Consider the following 23,301-nt stretch of genomic DNA (forward strand, 5'->3'; position numbering starts at 1 on the left):
TCATGGTTAGAGTTGTAGGCTCAGTCTCTTTCAGTATGGGGTTTTGGAAATCACACTGAGTAGGAATGGAAGACTTCCGGTAATGGTGCTGCATTGTCTGTGTCCCTGGATAACTCACTATGCTTCTCTGGAAGTATCTGTGGAAGCTTGGTATTGTGGGGAGGGTCTACTCTTCTTTCTCAGAGTCACACTGGGGCAGATACCAGCATGGAAGCCAGGGCTGTCACAGAGCATCCCTGCTCTGGAGCCTTGTCATTTACACACTCCATGGCTACCATTGTAACTCAGAGACCTGCACACAAATTCACTGCCAGAGCCAGGTGAAGACAGGGCCCACAGCATCACGATCTTGGCTAGATCTGCTCTTTCTAATCAGTGAAATGTATAGTTTTATAAAAAGAAGAGAGATTCTGGGAAGTGGGTAATGATTGGCTTTGACTGACAAAATTTTCCTGGTTTGGGTTTCCATTATTTTTCTAACTGATAGTTCTTGGCCACATAGACAAAACTGTGATTTCACAGTGATGGCTTTGGAGGAGGTATATGAGTAAGGGTGGGGCGGGGGTGGGGGGGACTGATTTGCTTAGATAAACTATGAATGAAGGCTCCCCATACCTGAGGCTGACCTGGTGCCAAAAGTTAGTAAGACTGAGAATGGGAAGATTGCTGCTGCCTTGGACTGGCCTCCAGACCGTGGGGAAGAAAGTGCCATTGTCTAGTTGTCCCTGCATACTCCTCAGCCTTTCAGTGATGTTGGCTGTGCAGTGCTATGCCTGAGCCCAAGACCTTCTTGCTAACTAGAACCCTTGAAGTAAAAAGCAAAGTGCTCCTTAAAGCAGAAGAGAAATGCCCAAGTTGGTAGTGTGTATTTAGGGATCCCACAGGATAATTTCCAGTCCATGTTTAGTTCCAAACGCACCTGACAAGTGTGACTCAGAAGACTATTCCCTGTAAACTAATCCTGTGCTACCCCTTCCTGAGAAGCCCAAAACCAAACTGATTCAAAGTCTTTTTCTATGAATAAATATTATATTGCAGTGTCTTAGTTATCTAGTGCTGCTATAACAGAAATACCACAAGTGAATGGCTTTAATAGAAATTTATTTTCTCACGGTTTAGGAAGCTAGAAGTCCAACTTCAGGATCCTGGCTCTAGGGGTAGGCTTTCTCTCTCTTTCGGCTCTGGAGGAAGATCTTTGTCTCTTCAGCTTCTGCTTCCTGTTTTTTTGGAGATCTCCATGTGTCTTGGCATCTATCTTACCCATCTCTCTCTGTCTGCTCCCTTGTTTAATCTTTTTTATATCTCCAAAGAGATTGACTCAAGACATGACCTATACTCATCCTTCCTCATTAACATAACAAAAACAGCCCATTCCCAAATGGGATTATAACCACAGGCATAAAGGTTAGGATTTACAACACATATTTTTTGGGGACATAATTCAATCCGTAACATTGTACACTTTGCCCCCCACCCCAATTCGTGTCCTTGCCACATGCAAAACACATTTACCCCATCAAATCATCCAAATCAAATAGGGGAAAGACTTTAGGTATATTCATCCTGGGGCACAATTCCTCTTCATCTGTGAATCTGTGAAATCTAGACTATAAGTTATCTGTTTCCAAAGTACAATGGTGGAACAGGTACAAGGTAGACATTTCCATTACAGAAGGGAGAAGTTGGAGGGAAAGAAGAGGTAACAGGTACCCAGCAAGTCCAAAACCCAGCAGAACAAATTTTATTAGCTCTCAAGCCTTGAAAATATAATCCTCCCTTCTCTGAGACCATCTGGGTAATGGCCCCACCCTCCAGACTCTGGGTGTTGGCCAGGCTTTCTATATTCTGGGTGGATGCCCCTTGAACCTGGGCTTCAGCTACACCTTCCAGGCCCTCTGGGATGGCAACTTTGCTTCATTGACTTTAAGCAGCCCCATTCTCCTAGTCCATCTGAGTGGCGACCCCGCTCCCTCAACTCTTGCAAGCCCCATTATTCTTTCCCTTGGGCATGGCAACCCTGCCCTCTCAGCTTTGGCACACCTTAGCAGCCCCACACTCCAGAACTAAGATGGCAAAAATCCGACTCTTTGAAACCCAGGGGACCACGGCCCCACCCTTTAAAACCAAGAAGGCCCTGCTTCCCATGCTCCAACAGTTCTGCTGATCTCCAAGCTGCTCCAGGGATGGTCCTTTTCTTTTCTGGGAGGACAACAGATGTAGCTTCTTTGGCCTCTCTCCTTTTAGAATTCCAAGAGGCGGACAGCATTCTTTCCTTTCATTCTATCTCTGTCCCCTTCAGTCTAAGCTGTGGTAGTAAGGTAGATCCATCAGTCACAGGCTTAATCTCTTTAACAAAAGATTGTGTAGCCACATCCTTGGTGAACATTCTGGGACACATGTTCTTAGTTTGTACAACAGAATTTTCCAAATATTTTTAAGTTTTGTTTTCATTATGACAGTTCATTTTTAAGTCCATCTATTTTTTTTTTAATTTCCTCTGGCATTTAACTCTCAGCAGCCCCTTTAAGATCTTGCTTAGAAATCTCATCAGCCAGATATCTGAGTTCATCACTTACAAGTTATACCTTCCCCCAAACATGTGAACATAATTCAGGTAAGTTCTTTGCCCCTGCCCAAAAAGCCTTGCCCTTCCGCCACTGTCCAATCACATGTTCACCATTTTCTTTTAAAGCCTCACTAGAAGCACATTGAATGTCTGCTGGCACCATTCTGTTGCTGTCACCATATATATTCTCTGTGATGATAGAGACTTTCTCTATAGCTCTTCTTACTTCTTTCTGAGCCTTCATTAGGATTGCCTTTGACATCCATAATTTTACCAACAGTCTGTTCAAGTCAATCTAGGCTTTTACTGTTAAAAGAAAACAAAAAACAACCCACTGCCATCGAGTCAATTCTGACTCATAGCGACACCTTAAAACTCTTCCAGCCTCTACCCATTACCCAGTTCCAAAAGTGCCTCCACAGTGTAGGTGTCTGTTAGAGCAGCACCCTACTCTCAGTACCAAACAATACATTCCTTATCTAGTGCTGTTATCCCAAAAATACCACAAGTGGGTGGTTTTAACAAACAGAAATTTATTTTCTCACAGTGTAGGAGGCTAGAAGTCTGAATTCATGTGTTGGCTCTAGGGGAGGAAACCCTGGTGGTGTAGTGATTAAGAGCTACAGCTGCTAACCAAAACGTCGGCAGTTTGAATCCACCAGGTGCTCCTTGGAAACTCTATGGGGCAGTTCTACTCTGTCCTATAGGTCGCTATGAGTCGGGATAGACTTGACAGCTGTGGGTTTGGTTTTTTTTCGGTTTACAGAAGGCTTTCTCTATGTCGGCTCTGGAGGAAGGTCTTTATTTGTTTGAGCTTCTGTTCCTGGGCAATCTTCATGTGGCTTCACATCTCTCTGCCTCTTTTGCTCTCTTGTTCAATCTCTTTTATATCTCAGAAGAGATTGTCTTAAGATACACCCTACACTAATGCTGTCTTATTAACATAACAAAGACAATCCATTCCCAAATGGGATTATAACTGCAGGGTTAGAGGTTAGGATCTACAACACATGTTTTTGGGGGACACAATTCAATCCTTAACATGCAATTATGCACCCTCCTTAAAAAAAGTTCTCTTTGTTGCATCTATGCACATTATATTTCCCATCCTGGGGGCTACCTCCAAATGGAGGAATTCCGAGGGAGGCGCCAATTTAGCACTTTGGGCAGCTATTGGATTAGCCCAGGCCAGTTCTAGGCTGTCAGAATGGGGAGCGAGAATGGGCTTTGTTGTTTCAGTCCTGAGAGTGAGCCTGCAGCAGTGGTTCTGACTGGGATGTTTTGTGGTGACAGTGGCATCACAGAAAGCTGGACTTTTATTGTTTTTTTATTAATGACATTGTAATGTTGTATATGTTGTGTATGTAGAGTATTTGGGGAATGCATTTATAGCAAGGGGCCAGCTGCTTCCTTTCGTGTTCTTCATTCCTTCTTGAGAATACTGAGTGGCCTCTGGCTCTTATATTTCCTACTGTTGAGAGACACTGAGGGCCAGTTACTCCAGCCAGGATGGAGTCCCGTGCCTCTTGACTCTAAGGGGTGCCTGCTTGTCTTTCCTTGTAGAAACCCCAGGAGGAGGAGGAGGAGGAGGAGGAGAGCAACACCAGCAAAACGCCAGTCACTGTATCTGAGGAGCATCTCTGAGAGAACATGGTGGTGGCAATTCAGGGAACACCGAGAACACCACAACCTCGCTATTCAGCACAGCTTTTACTTCAGTACAAAGGTCTTCACTTGGAGCTTTTGGAGGGAACCAGCTGGGATATTTGTGGCTTGGACAGTGGTGCCTGTGCCTCCTGGAACCCCTCAAGAGCTTGGATGGTTTAGTTTGGGAAAACTGTACCCTTTCATCAAATGCAGATTCAGTCCCCGCACCCTCCCCCTTTTAAGTTATGGGAACTGATGTTGAGAGAGGCTGGTGGTGAATATTGGAGTCAAAATCCTGACTTGGTCCCTTGCCTTCCCTCTTCAGCTCCATCCGTCATGGAAAAAGCCTGAAAAATTATCACAGGAAGAAAGCTTATTCAGGATATAACTTTTTCTAGTGTCTTAAGACCCTCACAGGAAGCCCAGTTCTAAGGACTGACAGCTGCTGTGGCTGACAGTCATTCCTGGGTCATTAGACTGCTAAAGTTCTGTGGGAGGGAAAGCACCCTGAAACCAACTCCTTTGGAACTCTTCGGCCTAGATTCTCTTGGCCTAATATTGGGGTCTGTCTCTAAACCCTCTTTCCTAAGAGCTGATCAAACCAAACATCAATAAACTTGACAAAACTTTGACATGGCCTTAAAGAAGAAATGAATTTGTTTTTTTTAAGTGCCTAGGGGAGCTCCTAAGTGGCGGAAATGGTTAAGCACTCAACTACTAGCCAAAAGGTTGGCAAACAATTCAAACCCACCCGGAGGCACCTCAGAAGACAGGCTTGGCAATCTGCTTCTGAAAGGTCACACACAGCCTTGAAAACCCTAAGGAGCAGTTTTACTCTGCACACATAGGGTTGCCATGACTTGGAATTGACTCCATTGACAACTGACAAGTGCCTAGGTGTGTGATGGTTCTGAGGCTACCGTCTGAGTGTGTTTGTGGAATCCCATTATCTGGGAACTTTGGTGGCTTGATTTGGGAATGGGGAGATTCTTCTTCACAAAGTAGTCTTGGCCAGGGACGTCTGTGCGTGTCATAGAGTTACCCCCGATGCTTTCATTTGGACCACCGAGTTGGGAGACTTGGTCCTCAGCCTAAGTGAGAAAAACCCCAGCCAATTTACTCTAACCTTTACTGATTGATTCATCTTGGTTTATTCCACCCTGAGAAATCCAAAGCTGCTTCTGAGAGATGAGAGGAAAAAAGAGTAGAAAAGGTGACCCTTAACATGGGAATTGTGAGCCTGCTTGAATTAAGTATATCCCACCTCTGGATGGGGGCAGTATTTGCACACCCAACCCTCTCCTACCAATATTCTTCATCAAATGTTTTAAATTTAAAGGGATTCCCTTTAAACCAACTCAAGCTAACCTCTTTTCCTGCCTTGCAGGCTGTCTGGCTCTACTCATAGGCTTTGGTAATTTCTCCTGAGAGTAACAGGGTGGGTGAGTGCCTTGAGCAGCTGCCAGCATGACCACTATGCCTTCTTGCTGCAGCCACTGCCCCAGCCTCAGCCCCTCAGGACATCGTGCATTGGCTGCAGGGCTCGGGTGCTTGGACCAATGACGCTGAGGAGAGCCAGATTTGTGTGTACGTATGTAGACATGAGCAATGAATCGGGAACACACTCTGTGTATGTAATAAAAGTTCACACTCTTGGTGAGGGGAATGAGTTAAGGGTAGAAGAAAGGTGGAGAGGTGTGACTTACTTTTTGATAAAGAGAATGGTGTTTACTTTTCAAACCCTTATTAATAAAATATTTACCAAATCCACTTTGTTTTAAAGTTGTAATTTGTATTTTCTATTTGTAATGTCAGAGATTTTAAGGCAATAAAAGATTCTTGAAGTGGTCTGTCTTGTCACTGTTGGGTCAGAGATGGCTTTTGGTAGTCCCCATGAGATTATCACACATTTCCCAGGACTAAGGTGTGGGAAAGGGTTGGAGGGAGGGCTGGGAGGGCCAGGGCTAGAAGAGGAGCTCCCATGGCTTTTCATAGAAGAGGCTTCTCTGTTTACATAGATGTTACTGTCCTGGTGGGTGATTTTGTTTTTTATTGTACTTTAGACGAACATTTACAGAACAAACTAGTTCTCATTAAACAATTAATGCATGTAGTTTTTTGCCACTGGTTGCCAACCCTACAACGTCAACACTCCCCCCTTCTTGACCTTGGGTCCTCCAATAGCAGCTTTCCTGTCCTTCTGCCTTTTCGTCCTTGCCCCTGGGCTGATGTGCTCATTTAGAGTCATTTTGTTTTATGGGCCTGTCTAATCTTGGGCTGAAGAATGACTCAGGAGTGACTTCGTTACTGAGCTGTAAGGGTATCTGGGGGCCGTACTCTTGGGGTTTCTCCAATGTGTTACATCAGTAAGTCGTCTTTTTTTTGTGAGTTAGAATTTTGTTCTACACTTTTCTCCAGCTCTGTCTGTGATTCTGTCTTGTGATCCCTGTCAGAGCAGTCAGTGGTGGTAGGCAGGCACCACCTAGTTGTGTTGGACTCTGTCTGGAGGAAGGTGTGGTAGTTTGGTCCATTAGTCCTTTGGAGTAATCTTTCCCTTGTGTCTTTGGTTTTCTTCTGTCTTCCTTGCCCCAGATGGGGTGAGACCAGTGGAGTATCTTAGATGGCTGCTCACAAGCTTTTAAGACCCAGACACTATTCATCAAGGTAAAATGTAAAGCATTTTCTTTATCAACTACGTTATGCTAATTGAGCTAGACGTTCCCTGAGACCATGGTCCCCTGGTGGCTGATTTTTTTTTAAAGATGAGGTTGTGAAAGTTATTCTGCCTACACGGGGAACTGCAACTCCACGCCCAATGTGTGGCCCTGACCTCTTTCTATACTGTGTACACACATCGATGGTTCACCAGCACGTGGCTGCCAACGAGAGCCCGCTGTTGTTTCCGGCTCTGCCTCACAGGTGGGCTGAAGTGTTTGTTCTGTAATCACACCAGCCACACACTGGCTTGGTCTGGTCAAAGTCCCACAGCTTGAGCCTGGCATCTGCAGTTTTCTTTTACTGTTTTTCTTCTAGACTGTCCTAGTTACTGCCCTCCTCCCTTCCCAATCATGTTAGCCTTATAGCTGTTACTTGGTTGTGTTGCTACTATCAGCTTTCTATACATTTCCTCCTGAAAGAGATGCACCATGCCTGTAGCATACTGGCACCACATTTGTTAGCAATTCTTAGCTGGAGAGAAGACAGAGACAACATTATGCTTCTACTTCAAACCATCTGGGAAGGGAGCCAAGCCTGAGCTATGAACACAACTAATACTTCAAGTGTCTGCTACATACTTTACCTACCAAAGAATAGCCTTTGGGATTTTGCCTTATCTGCAATCACATTTCTTCTTATGTGGGCTAAGGTGGACCTGCGCTGAAATGTTGGCTCTCCATAGGTCACTGCTATTCTTGTCTCCTTAACAATAGTTGGAAAGACAGTTCCTACCACTGAACTTATTTTCCAGATCTAGCGTTATGGGGCTGTGAGGCCTGGAATTGCTGCAACCACTTTTAGCACCATGAGGGAAGCCAGTCTGAGGATGAAGCCAACATAGAGGACAGAGGCAAAAGAACTGGCAGAGAATTAGAGCTGGAGTGCTGATCAAACCATTCCTAAATCCTACCATCCTTTTAACTTTACAGTTATGTGAGCCAATGTTATCATTATTGCTCAAGCTAGCTTAAGGTATATTTTGTTCCTTTCACTTGAAGAGCTTTAACTGATGCAGAATTCCCAATGCATTTAAGTATAAACTCCAAGCTTCCTACCATGGCCTTACATGGCCCCAGCCTCCCTTTCTGACCTTATCTCCTACCTTTCATTTTCTAACTCTGCACCACATTGTGTAGTTACACTGCTCTTATATTTGTTCTTTGAACAAGATTCTTTCTACCTTCAGTTGCTGCTCCCTCTGCCTGAAGTGCATGCCTCTTATCTTACAATAGCTGACCCTTTCTGGGCATTCAGGTCTCAGCTCACACTCACCTCCTCAGTGAGGCCTTTCCGATGACCCACTCTAAATTACCTACCCCTATCTTGGTCATAATACCTTTTCTTTAGGGTTCTTATCACTATCGGAAGTTTTTCTGTCATGTGGTGACTTGTTGGTTGTCTGTTTCCTTGACTCTAAGGTCCACAGGAGCAGTGACGTTGCTTGTGTCATTCACTTCTCTATCCCAAGTGCCCGGCACACAGTGAACGTGCAGTAAATATTTGCAGCAATGACAAATAAGCCCTTGAGCCTGAAGGCTGTGTGTGAGGGCTCAGCCAATGTGGAGGCCCTCGGGGTAGAGCTTGCAGGGCAACCCGCTGGCTCTGCATTATCCTCGGGGCTTAGTTATCGCCTTTTCCTGGATGTACAGCTGTTTCTTCTATCCTGCCTGGTTCTGCGCTCTGCCTCTGCTTTCATAAGAATCTGTTTCTTCCCAAGAAGAAAATGAAAAGGCCCTGGCTGTTCAGTTGTGAACTCAGCATCTTGAAGGCGGGCAGAGAGGAGGAAGATAGGACTTTTGAGAATACAAGAGAAATGAGCAAGTGACAATAAGGAGCTGGAGGCAGCCAGATCTGCCTGGGTCTCGAGCTGTTGTACTCACGATGGTGCACTTGATCAGCTGAAAGCTGAGATTCTCCTAGGGCTCAGAAGCAGCAGGGGTGCTCTTTTCTTAGGGGAGGTCAAAATACAAGCACTCATCAGAGGGTTTTTCTATTTATTACAAAATCTGTTACACAAATACAGCTGGCCAGAAGGTCTAAAAACAGTCTTCTGACCCTGATCCACCTGTAGATAAGGAGAGCCGTGGGTCTGCTCACTCCCAGGGGAGCCCTTCTTGGAAGGGCTGCCTGTTCCTCAGATGGTGCAGAGCCTTGGGTCCAGCAGCAGAGAGGAGGCTACTCTGGGTGGGCGACCCCTTGAACAGCCCTCAGAGGCAGCTGCTCTGGGAGGGGCAGCAGCTTTAGGTTTCCCAGTTCACATGTTCCCACCACACAAGCAAATCAAGGGGCAAAAATAAAAGGGAAGAAGCAGAAGGCTGGAAACGGGGCCTAGAAGAGGTTGCAAATGTAAGGGTGGGGGAAGGTCACACAATGGGCTTCTGAGGTGCTGGCAATTTCCTGACCTGGAGTTACAGGGTCCACTTAAAAAAAATTTTTTTTAATTGTACATAAATATCGTACCTTTTTTGTGTGTATGTTATATTTAAAAATTTTTTTAAATGTAAAAAAAAAAAGTAAAAGGCTAGAAGTGGATAAAAGGGCTAATGATGGATCAGAAAAGAAGCAATTCAAGAGCAGAGAAAATAAAGGAAGAAAGTAAAACGTGGAAGACGAAGTCTCGGTGGCGGTACTGTTGGCCTCAATTTCTCTTCTTCTGTCTTGATACTGGTTCTACTTCCAGGTACCGGAGGCCAACCAGCATCCCCAAGATAGAGAAACCTTAAATACAGTGAAAAGGTTAGTGGACGACGTCAACACAGCACCTTCTGCTTCTGGCATGGCCACTCTCCCATACCAGCCCTTGTGCTGGAAGCTCCTGTGGGGGGGCGGGGGGGGGAGGGTGCATGTGCTTACTTGCCACCATCAGGGGAGCCAGGACACCGATCGTGGGAGCAGCTGTTCCGTATACAAACAACTCAGAGAGGAAATGCCCCAGGGCAAGAAGGAAGGTCCAGAGTGTGATGTGGTAGAGCCTGCAAGGGAGCAGACAAAAATGGGAACTGAAGTTCCGCCTTGTGCGGCCCAGAACAGGAAAAGTATCCATCAGATTTGATACATACAAATAAGGCCCAGGAAGTGACTATGGCTAAAGAAAAAGGAGACTTGTTCCTGAGAAAGACCTGATTATTTGATCATATCAATTTATTCCCATCTAGGGCAAGCCTGGAAACCCTGGTGGCGTAGTGGTTAAGTGCTATGGCTGCTAACCAAAGGGTCTGCAGTTCAAATCTGCCAGGCGCTCCTCGGAAACTCTATGGGGCAGTTCTACTCTGTCCCATAGGATTGCTATGAGTCGGAATAGACTCGACGGCACTGGGTTTGGTTTGGTTTGGGTTTAGGGCAAGACTGAGGAGTTCCTGGGTGGGGAACAGTTAAACACTTGACTAGCAGTTGGCAGTTCCAGCCCACCCAGAGGCACCTCAGAAGACAGGTCTGGCAATCTGCTTCCGAAAGGTCACAGCTTGAAAACTCTGTGGTGCAGTTCTATTCTGCAAACGTGGGGTCACCATGAATTGGAATCGATTCATTTGGCAACTAACAACAACAGGGCAAAACTGAGGGTGTCAGTCTGCTAAACCGAGAGGGTGACCCAGGTGTCCAGGGTAGATCTCCAAGTCTTAGCAAGGTGGAGAGCCCAGTTACAGCATAGCAGAGTTTGGATTATGGCAATCTCAGATACAGTGGACAATTTTGGATTAATCACGCTTACATTTGCTTCTTTTCCAAACTGGCTGACTCTGCAGCCAAAGCCCACCTGGCAGGTGCTTGGCTGTGGGCTTGTCAGTGGTCGTATGATGGATGTCACAGAAGAAAGGGACTGAACAGGGAAGGCGCAGCAAGGACCTTCTGGGGCTTTAAGATGCTCTTGCAACAATACCGGCTGGTTATATTGTGACTTAGTCTGGGAAGGTGGTCAGATGGAGGACATGGAGACAACCTCATGGGAAGAAAACTTGTTCCTCAGCTTTGACAGATTGCTGATATCTTTTTTGTTAACTATGAATTTTTTTAAAATTTAAATTATGAAACATTTCAAATATACAAAAATTCAGACAATAGAATAATACAATGAACCTCTATGAAGTCAATACCCAGCTCTATCACATCTCAACATTTTGGCCATATTTGTTTCAGATACTTTTTTCTAATAAAATACAGAGAACAGTTATAGCATCCTTTGTATCCTACCCTGATCCAATTCCCTACCCCTCCTCCTTAGATGTAACCAATATCTTAAATTTGATTTTTGTCATTCCTGTGCATGTTTTCAAGGAGCCCTGGTGGCACGGTTGTTTAGGCGTTTGGCTGCTAACTGAAAGGTCGACAGTTCAAACCCACCAGTTGCTTATGGGAGAAAGGTGTGGCAGTCTGCTTCTGTAAAGATCACAGCCTAGTAAACCCTATGGGGCAGTTCTAGTGTCCCATAGGGCAGCTATGAGTCGGAACTGACTTGATGACCAGGGGCTGGGCGCACGTTTTCATACGCTTGGTAAATCTGTACGCATGGGTGTTGATTTTGAGCTTCCAGTTAGGGAGGGAGTAGGATCAGAGTGCACATCAGAAGTACACAGATCAAAGTCCTAGGGTAGGAGAGAGCTAGAAACACGGAAGTCAGCTGTCTTGGGAGAGGGGAAAAGTGAATGGGTAATAGGGGTACAGATACATCTCAGTTGTCTTTGCTTACTCCAAAAGCAAAACAACAAAAGATACACCCCTCACATGTATCAGCAATTCTTCATCACAGCAAAGCTCTTTAAAATGACCATTCAGTCCCCCCTCCCTCCCAGTCACCCTGAGAGCTAGAACAGAAATACTAGTCTCATTTTAGAGATGAAGAAATGATAGGTGTAGAGAAGGCAAATAACAAAGTTGGTGCCACACAACTAGTTACCGATAGAACTGAGACTAGAACCCATTTTCTTGTTTTCATTCTTGTTCCCAGGCTATTTCCATGACACCACACTGCTTCCAAAAATACACGTCAATCTAGGACAAGTAAACTGTTTCAAGTTCAAAGAAAAAAACACTTTAAAATAAAGTTGGAGAGATTGCAGGACCAATGGTCCTGCCTCAAATCCCACTTGAGTCAGTCTTCCTCAGTTTAAATTAGCTGGGGCTCCAGTTTTCAGATCTGCAAAATGAGCAAAGATAATGCTACCTCCCAGGGCTGCTATGCGGAGGCTTAATCAAGGTCATGTAGGTGAAACTCCTGGTATAAGAGGAGCTCCATAAATATTACGCCATCCCCTCCCCAGATGCCGAGAGCTTGGATAAAATATACGCATTTTAGTGTGAAGCTGGCATTTCGATAGCTTCACCCACTGACCTGAGCAAATGTTTCAACTTTAATTATGGTGATCACTGTTGTGAAGAAAGCACGAGCCCCCTCCAGTGGCCAGAGCCAGTATCTAGACAATTATCTAGGCCAGAGCCTATGACTGCCTGTGATTGTTCCACACTAGTCTGAGTACCCTGGAGAGGGTAGAATACAGGAGCCCTGGGTTCTCTTTCATCCTCAAATACTGACTCTGCATGAGGATACAAGACTTTACTCGTGCGTCCCCCTTTTTCACGGATCATCATTTCTCTTCATTCCTGCTTCCTGAGGAGGAATGTGAGAAAAAAAGATGCATGGGTGGCTGCTCTAAAAAGGTCATACTGCTTTACTTCTTTAGTAGAATAAAGGCTGATTCTTTAGTAAACAGGTAGTGGGGTATGGTCAGGCCACTGGATAATGACATTGCCGGTTCACTATGTAAGTTTCAAAGATGCTTCAGACTTTAAAGTAGATCTGTTAGGCCTATTCTGTCTTCTAGGCCTGGAAGAAATGGAACCTATGTACCTTCTATTATCCACACTCTAGGCTAATATTCAAAATGATTAATGGATCACCAAGGGGAGGGGGCAGTGGGTATGCCCGGGGCCTACTTTCCAACAAGAGGATGCTAAAGCTCTTCCTTCCCTTACATACGTCTTGTTGTGGATGTCGATGGCACAGAGGCAGCGGATCACTGATGACAGCAGTGTCCAGATCCCAAAGGTCCGGGCTTGGAGGCCATTCACTGTGTAGCAGAAAAAAGCAAGTGATGAGAAGGGGAGCGTCGGGGTTCCCTCCAGGCTCTTCCTACTTCATTCGTGGTCATGGCAGGTGGGGAGCTGAGCCTGAACACCTGTGGCTGGGAGGCTCTGATCCTACACATGGGAACTAGAAGAAATGGAAAGAATGCCAGAATAAGATTTGCTCAGCTCCTCTTGAAATGTCTGCAGTTAGGGAAAGAGTTCTAAAAGTAGAAACCCAACAAACAGCCCACTTAGACAAAGAGTCCTGGATTTAGTAGTTTTTCCCCTCTGCTGTTGGAAGCCAGTCTGGTTTTGGTGTAGCCCAGACAGTCTGCTTCATGACAGAGGTCAGTCTCCCAATAGAAAATGCCTAGGAGGCCAGCAGACTTTCAAGGTTGATCAAGGAGAGAACTCAGAGACACTGGGGCCAATCTAGATGTCCACATCTGGCCTTTAAGAGATCTAAGTCTTCTGAATCCAGATCTACATTATTTGAACAAAGCCCATACCAGAATGGTTTCCTGTACACACAGCAGTGGAACAAAGCACTGGTTTTCTGGTGTCTGCCTGGGACAGCTGCTCTTGGTGGGCTGGTTCTGACACTGCTGTATTAAATATCTCATCCTGAAAGTATGGGTCATATTCTGCCACAACAGTGGTTCTTAACCCTGGTCATTTATTAGAATCAAACCAAAGGAATTTCATAAATTTACCAAGACCTGCATATCAGACCAATTAAATCATACTCTTTTGAGGTAGACTCTAAAAAAAAAAAAAAATTAGGCACAAATATTTTCTGGAACCCCCCTGCCTGGATGATTTAATCGTATAGCCATGATCTCAGGTGTCCAGCAGCTCAGGAATGCCAAAATAGTAAAAGCAAAGATACCTCCCTTTGCTGGTCTCCCACGCAAGAGAAACTTCCAGGGACAAGACTGACAACTGAAAAGTCTATTATTGTTTACTTGGACTTTCGGGACCTGCCAGCCTTTGGAAAACCAAACAGCTATGCCAAATACACAACCCTGGAGACCTTTAGGTGATAGTAAGGTAAGAAAAATTCTATATGCCAAGCAAGCTTCTAGCTGTTATCCCTTGAGGGCCATACGCTTTATAAACCAATTTATCTTTTCTAATGAAAAGACAGGACATTTCCCTAGTTAGTGAGATACTGAAGAGGTATATTTTACCAACCCTGACCAGGTTCCCACCCAGAGGTGCCCTGGAAGACAGGCCTGGCCATCTGCTTCCAAAAGGTCACAGCCTTGAAAACACTATGGAGCACTTCTACTCTGCAGATACGGGGTCGTCGGGAATTGGAATCCACTCGATGGCAACTAACTACAATCAGACTGAAATTCTAGATGCTCCAGAGTACGGCTATGATTAGCAGAGTACGACAGCCTCTGGAGCACGAGGGGGAAGGGCGTACCCACGCCTGGGATGGGCACGCACGCCTGCTCAGCTCTGCGCCCCTCGGCAAGTCACGGCACCTCTGGGCTTTCTGTCTCAACTTTTAAAATCCAAGGCTAGACCAAAGTGCCTCTAACATTCTGTGAATCTGTACAGGGCTCCTGAAGGATCTTAGGGCAGCATTTGAGGATGAGAAAAGGGAATTGTCCTGCTCACTTTTCCAGGTGCTGTACCCTAGTGTATTTGAGCTTTGTTCAAAATGAGCCATAGCCTGTTTAGTTTCATTTTACACCCAGATGTTGCAGAAAAATGGGCCAGGTCAGAGCCTGAATCTAGGTTAGCTATATACGTGACACAGAATTGTTAGCTGCTGGAAAGCTATGCTGCAGGTCCAATAACCCCACACATCAGCTCAAGCTGAAATCTGAAAACACTCTCAGCAGAGAGACTAAGGAGCCGGCAAAGCCCACTATGGATCTTCTCCTGAAGCTTCATTTTGGTGGATCAACTTAGAGGCAGGGATTTGGGATATCTTCTCAGGGACTATGTCACAGTTTGGGGTGACCTCGGTAGCTATTCATCTGTAACATGGAATATAAACCATGTATGCCACAACCTGATTTCTGAAGAGGGCTATCTGAAAAGATTATATGAAAAGCTTCTTTATGGCTTTCTAGTGAGGTATCAGGGCCCTAAGGGTGCAGTGGTTAAGAGCCTGGCTGCTAACCAAAAGGTCAGCAGTTCAAACCCACCAGCCGCTCCTTGGAAACTCTATGGGGCAGTTCTGCTCTGTTCTATGAGTTTGCTAGGAGTCAGAATCAACTTGACGCCAATGGGTTTGGTTTGGTATTTTGGTTTAGTGAGGTACAATTTCACGAAGTGACTGTATTTCCTTACTTGCTCTTATAATACTTTTGGTACAGACAAATTGCCCAGGGTGGTGTAAACTGAATGAAAAGGTATCAGAGCAGCTTGGGGGAAAAAGGGTCAAGTGCTATCCACAAAGTCTATTACTCCAGTGGTTCCCAAAGGCTAGATTAGGCAGAATCAAAATTGCCTGGGAAGTTTTAAAAAAATAGATTCTTTGGCCCCACTCGGGGTGAAGGTTCAGTCTGGAGGGGGAAATGACACCTGTGCTTCTTGTTTGTTTACATTTCCTAGGTTATTGCGATGTATAGCCTGGTTTGGCTACTCTCACAAAAGGACACAGTTCTTTGACGTCTTACCGAGGTCTGGCTTGCCAGTGTAGAGCTTTTCATAGAGAAAGGTGTGGTCTCGGAAGCTCTGCAGTGTGTTCCCCATGGCTATGATGGCCACCATAACCAGCCAGCTTCGTAACACATTCAGGAAACGGCTCATGACTCTCTTCAACTCTGAGAGGGCTTTCTGCCTTGGAAACAAAGGCAGAGGACTTGAGACAAGAGGGTCAGTCTACTTCAAGCATAAGCTCTCTCAGCTCCGTGATTAACCTGTGCCCCACTTGCGAGGGCTGTACTAAGCAACTGGTCAATCACTTAACCCTCTCCAAGTCCCTTAGGCTCATCCACCCCATTTCTAAACCCAGCAACTCTTTCTTCACAGGGCCAGAAGGCTGCCTTGGAATATTCACCTAAACCAAAGTGTGTTGACCTTTACCCACAGTGATAAAAACCAAATCAAACCCGACTCATGGCAACCCTATAGGACAGAGTAGAACTGCCCTATAGAGTTTCCAAGGAGCACTTGGCGGATTTGAACTGCTGACCTTTTGGTTAGCAGCCGTAGCACTTAACCACTATGCCACCAGGGTTTCCCCCAGACTGATAAGGGCTAAATTATATAGTGGGTGGAAATGACAAGCTCAAGAGAAAAAAAGGGAGAGAAGAAAGGGAGAGAAGAAAAGCAGGTGAATAAGTGTCCTTATAAGGTAATAAGGTGGATTTCTGTGTAAGGCTTACTACAGAAATTGGTCTCAGTATTTAGTCATACAAATAGTGATGAATGAACAGTCTAACTGGCAATAAACGGTACAGTACTTATCTCTGTCTAAGCGCTTTTTCCAAAATAGTGCCCCATTCTCTTGGCTGGAATCAGTCCCCCACAGATTTGCTTCTGGCTTGTTTTTTCATGTCATTCCTTTGTAATGTATGTAGCTCAAAGGTGATCATAAACCCACTAACAGATATCTGCCTGGCTATCGATGACACATCCTCCCAAGCCTATACAATATTTGAATGGAACCTATGGTGTGAGGTCAATATTTGCATCCTGAGGTTTTTCTCCACTCTGATTCCCAGGTACACCGTGTTCCATAAACTAGAACAGTCTAAAAGGCAAAAGTAAATAAAGTGCTGCAACTTGAGAACTAGGGAGAAATTTTTATGGAGACGGCAACAGCAACCTTGATGTCAGGTTGCAAGAGAAATTATAATGGCTCACCGTTACTGGCCACTTGTTAGGTGCCACGCACTGTGCCAAGCACCTAACATCTATTTCATTTAATCCTTACAACAAGGTTGGTAGGCATTATTAATATTTCCATTTTACAGATGAGGACTGACACAGAGAAGTGATTTGCCTGAGGTCGCACAGCAAATATATGACAGAGTTGGGATACAAACTATGGTTTGTCAGGCTCTACTTTGCAATTCCAGAATACTTGATTGTGCTCATGACAAACCTGTACATAGACCAAGGGGCAGTCATTCGAACAGAACAAGGGGTTACTGAGTGGTTTAAAATCAGGAAAGGTGTCTGTCAGTGTTGTATTTTTTTCCCCATACTTAATTCAATCTGTATGCTGAGCAAATAATCTGAGAAGCTGGACTATATGAAGAAGAATGTGGCATTAAGATCGGAGGAAGATTCATTAACAACCTGCGATAAGCAGATAAAACAACCTAGCTTGCTGAAAGTGAAGTGGAGTTGAAGCATTTACTGATGAAGATCAAAGACTACGGCCTTCAGTATGGATTACACCTCAACATAAGGAAAACAAAAATCCTCACAACTGGACCAATAAGCAACATCATGATAAACAGAGAAAAAATTTAAGTTGTCAAAGATTTCATTTTATTTGGATCCACAATCAACACCCATGGAAGCGGCAGTCAAGAAATCAAACCACGTACGCATTGCATTAGGCAAATGTGCTGCAAAAGACCTCTTTAAAGTGTTGCAAAGCAAAGATATCACCTTGAAGACTAAGGTGTATCTACTCAAGCCATGGTATTTTCAATCGTCTCATATGCATGTGAAAGCTGGACAATGAATAAGGAAGGCCGAAGAACTGTTGCCTCTGAATTATGGTGTTGGCGAAGAATACTGAATATACTACAGACTGCCAAAAGAACGAACAAATAAGTCTTGGAAGAAGTACAGCCAGCATACTCCTTATAAGTGAGGACAGTGAGAGTTTGTCTCATGTTTTTTGGACATGTCACCAGGAGGGATGAGTCCCTGGAGAAGGACATCATGCTTGGTAAAGTAGGGGGCCAGCGAAAAAGAAAGAGGCCCTCAAAACAATGGACTGACACAGTGGCTGCAATGATGGGCTCAAGCACAGTAAGGATTGTGAGGATGGCACCGGAATAGGCAGCGTTTCATTCTGTTGTACACAAGGTCACCATGAGTCGGAATCAACTTGACGGCACCTAACAATAACAACTTCACAATACTGTCTCACTGTTGGAGGATATTTTGATCAAGTTCCCATTTTTGAGGAAGACAAGCATACCATATCCATATCTTTCTACATCTTGTAGAGAAAGTACAATGAGGTTATATACTTCTTTTTTTTTTTTAAAGCTTCTATCAATTCTTGCTGAGTAGTGATTACAATTACGTTAATTTAAATCAAACCCATAAGAATGAAGAATCTAATAATGAAACTGTCTCTTCCCATTTGCATGTTTTTTGACCCAAAGCTTATCTGTCAACAGGTTAACTTCTTGGGCCTGAAGTGGTAATAAACTATTAGCCTTCCTTTGTCACTCAGCATGGTCTTATACAACCCAGTTGAGACAGATATTAAAGTTAGCAGCGGGCCAAGGCAGTGTGAGGGACCAAAAAAAAAAAAAAAGAGCTTTAGAGGACTCAACTTAGAGGGCTCAACGGCACATTACAGGCAGTTACAGCCCGGGCCAAGATCCCCCCATCCTCCTTATTTTCCCACTCTCCCTCAGGAGACTCAGGTTCTCTCCTCCCAGGATCAGTAAAGCTGCACGGAAGGCCTCCCTTTTCAGGAGAGCAAATGCCTTCCACTTCACAGAAGCTCTCAGAAATCTGGACAGACAGCTGATGAGGGCAGAACCTGGGCACGCTTCTGAACTGATCTATCAACCCCTCAAGCCCATAGCCCTAAAGCTTTAGGGCCTCCCAGACTATCTAACGTCTATTCCCAAATTCTGCTCCACCCTAGTAAAGGTATGGTGTTAAAACTTAGACTCTGGAGGGAGGAGTTCCTATCCTGGTCCTACCCTTTAGTAGTTGTATGACCCTGGGCAAGTCATTTGCACTTTTCAGCCTCAGTTTCCTCACCTGCTAAATGGAGAGACAAATATCTACCTCAAAGGTTATTATGAGAATTACATGAGAAAGTGAAGGTTCCTCGCTCGTGGTGGCCGCTTATTCGTATACCCATTCATTCGTTCTCCGAACCTACGAAGTCTTTTCCATCCTAATAGCTTCCCCTTCTCTTCGTCTCTCGAGCTCTCTTCCCCCCAAAAGGCTGCCTCCCAGGTATCTTCCTTTCACCCCACCCCCATTTTTCCAGACTCTCGGGATCCTTTCAAACAGATGCCACACAGATGCCTACATCCTTATCCTCCCTCTCATCCATAATCTCATTACCTGACGACCGGACTCCCAGCGCAGCAACAACAGCAGCAGTAGCAGCAGCAAAAAAGCTCCTCCAAGACAGCTCCAGCCCGGAGTCCACCTGGGCCATTTGTCCCCGCCCCCACCCTCAGCCCGGCTCCAGGATTGGGTCTTTTCCATCAGTCCTCGCCTTGATTGGCTGTGCCAGCTTTGCTCCGAGCAGGAGAGGGGGTGTTAACCCCCTTTACTGCCAATCGGCGGTTGCCACTGTCCAAGCCTCACTGGGGGAACGCCGCTCACTCAGTGAATTCTTTTGTTGAGAGTGGCGTAAGGGCTTAGAGTTTGGAGCCAAACCTGTAGGGGCGGAGTAAAAGAGAACGAAAAAAAGAAGGCAAGCCCCTCTTCTGCGCCGCTGACGCCAGGGCTCTGCGCCCGCGCTGAGCGGCGGTGACGACATTTGTCTGCGACGAAGCGGAGGGTCTTCAGCGCCGGGTGGCGGGCGCCTGCGCAGTGGCTCCAAGCGGGCGGTTGCTTGTTGGTTGTTGTAGTAACGGGGGAAGCAGCCGTCGGCGGCGGCGGTGAAGCTGGGCAGGGGAAGGAGGAGGGAGGTAGGCGCAGAGCGCTGTCCCCGCCTGCCCGCCCCGAGCCATGGGAAGATGAGCCAGGTAAACGCCTGCGCCGGCGCGCTCTCCTCCCCGAGGGAGGTGCGCTCCCGGGTCTTGGCGGGCGCCGTCGGCTGCACTTCCCTCTAAAAGCCCGGGAGCAGCGGCTGGCTTCCGGGCTCGCCGGGCTGAATTGCTGCGGGAGAGTCGCCTCTTCTCTTCTGGGGGGAGCACCTGCGGACTTGCCAGGGATTGGGGTGAGCCGGGTTGAGACTGAGAGGCTGATCTCTACAGGGCGCGGACATTCCTTGGGCGAATGTCCTTAATCCTCTTTAGATCGTCCTGCAGTCGAGGAAAGGTTGGCATCCGTTTCCCGTTTGGACGTTTTGTTTAACTTAAAGAAGTAACCAACTTTTTGGGAAAGATCGAGAAATCCCCTCGGGAATTTTCCCAAGAATGCCTTTGGGTTTGTTCGATAATGGCCATTCTGCTAAAGATCTGTAGGGTCCCTCGTACAGGTCGGTTTTTTCCACCACCCCCCCGCCCATTTACAATCTTAGGGTATATATGACCGCAGAGAAAAAAAGCGTTTGGCACGGTTGACATCAGGTGGTTATCTCTGGGTAATGGAATTATGGTCATTTAAACATTTTCGTTTTCTGTATCTGGAGTTTTTATTCCCTCCTGCAGTTCCCCCCGCCCCCATAACGAACATGTAATACTTTTTCCCTAAAGAAAAATATTGTAATTTAAAAAAGAGGTGTTGGGAATATCTTCATGTTAATATCTATTTGAGACTCAGCTTAAAGTTTGTGATTTTTAGTAAGGGAGAACAATTTTTAAGAATAGAAGGGCAGTGACTTTATCGCCCCCCCCCCCAGCTATCTATATGACTCTTGATTGAGGAGGATATATTAATCTTTTGGTTCAGTTGCTGAATTTGTTTTACTGGAAACATGAGGGCACTTTGCTTGTGTGCTTGTCATAGAGTCTAAAGAAATATTTGTAAGGATCTTAAACCTTGAACTTTTGCTTTTATTTTTAACCCAGGTCAGATTTTAGGCAATTAACCACCTACCTCAAACTTCCCTAAAAGTTAAGCAAGTCTATCCTTCTGGTGCATATTAGATTTAGTATGTAACAAAAAAAAAAAAAAATGAGAAGCTGGAACTTCATAACAGCTTTTCATATACATAGAGCACAGACAGTATGTTGCAAAAGTCATGTTTTTGGTGACATATGGGAGGCACTGTGATAGGAGGTAAGCTTCTGAAGGTTGAGCACCATTTAGGTATGGATTCTTTTTTGTTACTTGGAAGATAGTCAGCAGTATTCAATAAATAGACAACTGCACAGTGTTTTAGGTTAATTGACTTTCTTGCAGGAATCTGTGCCACCCAAATTGTTTGATCCAGTGAATCTGCAAGGCAAGGTCTCTGAGGCCCCCGTCTGCTGACTGCATGACCAGCCCCAAAGGAAATGCCAGTTGTGATGGCCCGGGACCTGGAGGAAACAGCATCATCCTCGGAGGATGAGGAGGTGGTAAGCCAAGAGTAAGTAATAGCAAGCTTGCTTTTGACCCTCTGTTTGCCTTTAGTATGGAAAATAGCATTGTCTTTTACTTGAATACTCTTCTCTCCAATATTCTTCCTTTGGTATTGTTTGACTCTAGTTTTAGCTTCTATCTGAGATCAAATTCAAGATCTTACTTGTTCTGTGTCAGCTATCAGACCTGAGATAAGGTTCTGTTTCTAGGTTCATGAATAAACATCAGCTATGTTGTTGTTGTTAGTTGCTGTGAAGTCAATTCCGTGTAATGGTGACCCCATGTGTTACAGAGTAGAACTGCTCCTTAGGGTTTTATTGGCTGTAATTTTAATGGAAGCAGATCACCAGGCCTTTTCTTCCGTTGTACAGCTGGACTGATTCGAACTGCCAACCTCTAGGTTAGCAGTTGAGTGCAAACCGTTTGTGCCACCTGGGGACCTTAAAAATAGATGCTGTAAAATACAGGTCATAGCTCTTGTTGAGCTCTTGATCAAAGCTCCCAACATAGGAGATTTTGAAATTTTTATATTTTAAAGAAAAGTAGGTCTCCAAACTCTGTGACATTGGTTATGCCAATTTTTTCAAAAGCCTTTGCAGTGATAGAATGATGATAGTATAGAAAGGTCAGGTAACTGAACCAGGACAACTGTGGGGCAGCTTGTTATGATCCTGTTGCCTGTACTGTGTTTATTGAATCTCATTGCTTTCCTGAATTCTTTTAGGTAAAAGTCAAATTCCTTGATTTTTGGATCCTCATAATGAAAATGAATTGTAGTGATAAATACAGCTGTTATAGAGGGTAAGGACTTTAAATACTGTATAATTTAATTGAAGAAGTTATTATTCCCACTTTATTAAGCTCAGCCTCACAAATATCAAGAAACTTCGCAGGGACACGTAAAAACTAAGCAATAGATTGAGATTCAGGCCTAGTTTTCTTGATTTTGAAGCACTTTGTTATTTTGCCTCTCAACATTATTGTCACTGAGAATAAAGAGAGATTTTGGCTGAAAATTAAGATTAGTTTTAAGATTCTCTTGAGTGTCCTTGGATATGTGCTGTGAGGTAAGGCTATTTTGCAGGGATGTGGTTAGGATCAAATGGAGTAATTTGTGTGGAATTACTTTGTAAATTATAAAGTGCCATACAAATGTCAGGCATTATTATGCTTACTGGTTTCAGTATTGAATTTCAGCTGGACTTCTTATTAAAAGGTGGAAGATCAATTATTTACTGTAATTTGGAAAAAAATTACTGAAGCATTAATAAAACTTTTGGGAAAGGCTTCTCAACATTGTTCAGTTGTAGAAAGTCAGAGATTAGGCACTATATTTGGATCATTCTCATTCAAGATAATTAAATGGGTAATTCCCTCTGCACCCTTTGCCTTTTTGTGACTTTTTTCTTTCTGTGAGCTGCCTTTTAACCCATTTCCTGAATTTTTTAACTTCTTCCATGAGCATCAGCTTTTCCATTTCCGGGGTGGTTTTTTTTTACTCCCTGGCTGTCTGTCTGATTAGGGGGCTTAGAGGTTGGGCCTGACAAGCGTTAGATTAGACTACATGAAGTTGCCGTTTTGGTAGGGAAAAACACTCAGATATTGGCAATTTCAAATGATTTAACCTAATATTATAGTAAGTACTTGACTGACTGAATGAATAACGGAAGGCTTTATTTATGCCTTAGATCACTTAAATCAGGGAATCTTAACCTTTTTATGGCACGGATCCCTCGGAAACAGAGTAATGTTTAAGTGCTTAAAGTATGTATCGTTACAAAGAATACTAATTATATTTAAATGCAGTTATCAAAATATTTTCAAAAGTCAATTAGTAATACAGTAATATGTACTTTTTTATTTACATATTAAGTAACAAGATCATTCATTTAAAATATGGGAAGTTAAATTTTATTTTCTGAAGACAATAGCTTGAAGGCTGTTTTTGCTTA

At 44.6% G+C, this 23,301-nt stretch overlaps 3 protein-coding genes across 22 annotated transcripts in view; 2 read left to right on the plus strand and 1 right to left on the minus strand.

Annotated features, from left to right (window-relative positions):
* FLVCR2 (FLVCR choline and putative heme transporter 2) overlaps positions 1–4,845 on the plus strand; it is a 62,190-nt gene extending 57,345 nt beyond the window's left edge. For 2 of the 3 annotated variants that reach the window (XM_023546375.2, XM_023546374.2), the window contains one exon: positions 4,130–4,845. In XM_023546375.2, the coding sequence (XP_023402143.1) occupies positions 4,130–4,469 (340 nt within the window). In that variant the 3' untranslated portion in view covers positions 4,470–4,845. The remainder of the gene's footprint in view (positions 1–4,129) is intronic. The other variant, XM_023546376.2, reaches the window with a different exon arrangement.
* Positions 4,846–8,908: 4,063 nt separating this feature from the next.
* Positions 8,909–19,580, minus strand: ERG28 (ergosterol biosynthesis 28 homolog). Of its 3 annotated transcripts, none has more exons than XM_003408784.4 (5): positions 19,235–19,550; positions 15,631–15,790; positions 12,903–12,993; positions 9,785–9,903; positions 8,909–9,649 (listed from the first exon to the last, which is right to left on the minus strand). In XM_003408784.4, exons 1-5 carry the CDS (start codon positions 19,379–19,381, stop codon positions 9,570–9,572), a joined length of 597 nt encoding a protein of 198 aa, XP_003408832.2. In that variant the 5' UTR covers positions 19,382–19,550; the 3' UTR covers positions 8,909–9,569. The 3 variants fall into 3 exon arrangements, with proteins under 3 accessions (XP_003408832.2, XP_010587061.1, XP_064148853.1); XM_010588759.2 differs by having other exon boundaries at positions 15,631–15,794; positions 19,235–19,339; XM_064292783.1 differs by lacking the exon at positions 8,909–9,649 and having other exon boundaries at positions 9,788–9,903; positions 12,899–12,993; positions 19,235–19,580.
* A 10-nt stretch (positions 19,581–19,590) lies between these two features.
* Positions 19,591–23,301, plus strand: part of TTLL5 (tubulin tyrosine ligase like 5) — a 333,448-nt gene continuing 329,737 nt past the window's right edge. For 13 of the 16 annotated variants that reach the window (XM_010588760.3, XM_010588761.3, XM_064292769.1 and 10 more), the window contains exons 1-2: positions 19,591–19,866; positions 21,188–21,356. In XM_010588760.3, coding sequence (XP_010587062.1) covers positions 21,283–21,356 — 74 coding nt within the window. In that variant the 5' untranslated portion in view covers positions 19,591–19,866; positions 21,188–21,282. Of the gene's footprint in view, positions 19,867–19,908; positions 20,162–21,187; positions 21,357–23,301 lie in introns of those variants that run through there. The other 3 variants (XM_023546379.2, XM_023546380.2, XM_023546384.2) reach the window with 3 other exon arrangements.

Source organism: Loxodonta africana, chromosome 10 (genome assembly GCF_030014295.1).
Source record: "Loxodonta africana isolate mLoxAfr1 chromosome 10, mLoxAfr1.hap2, whole genome shotgun sequence".
Taxonomy (NCBI): Eukaryota; Metazoa; Chordata; class Mammalia; order Proboscidea; family Elephantidae; genus Loxodonta; species Loxodonta africana.

Bases quoted from the DNA above. Each gene is read 5' to 3' on its own strand.
- ERG28 (XM_003408784.4), bottom strand. From the start codon at position 19,381: ATGGAAAAGACCCAATCCTGGAGCCGGGCTGAGGGTGGGGGCGGGGAC. The intron at 12,994-15,630 runs GTAAGACGTCAA...TCTGCTACACAG, and splicing joins CACTGGCAAGCCAGACCTCG to TGAATGGCCTCCAAGCCCGG. The intron at 9,650-9,784 runs GTAAGCACATGC...ACTGTATTTAAG, and splicing joins GGCTCCCCTGATGGTGGCAA to GTTTCTCTATCTTGGGGATG.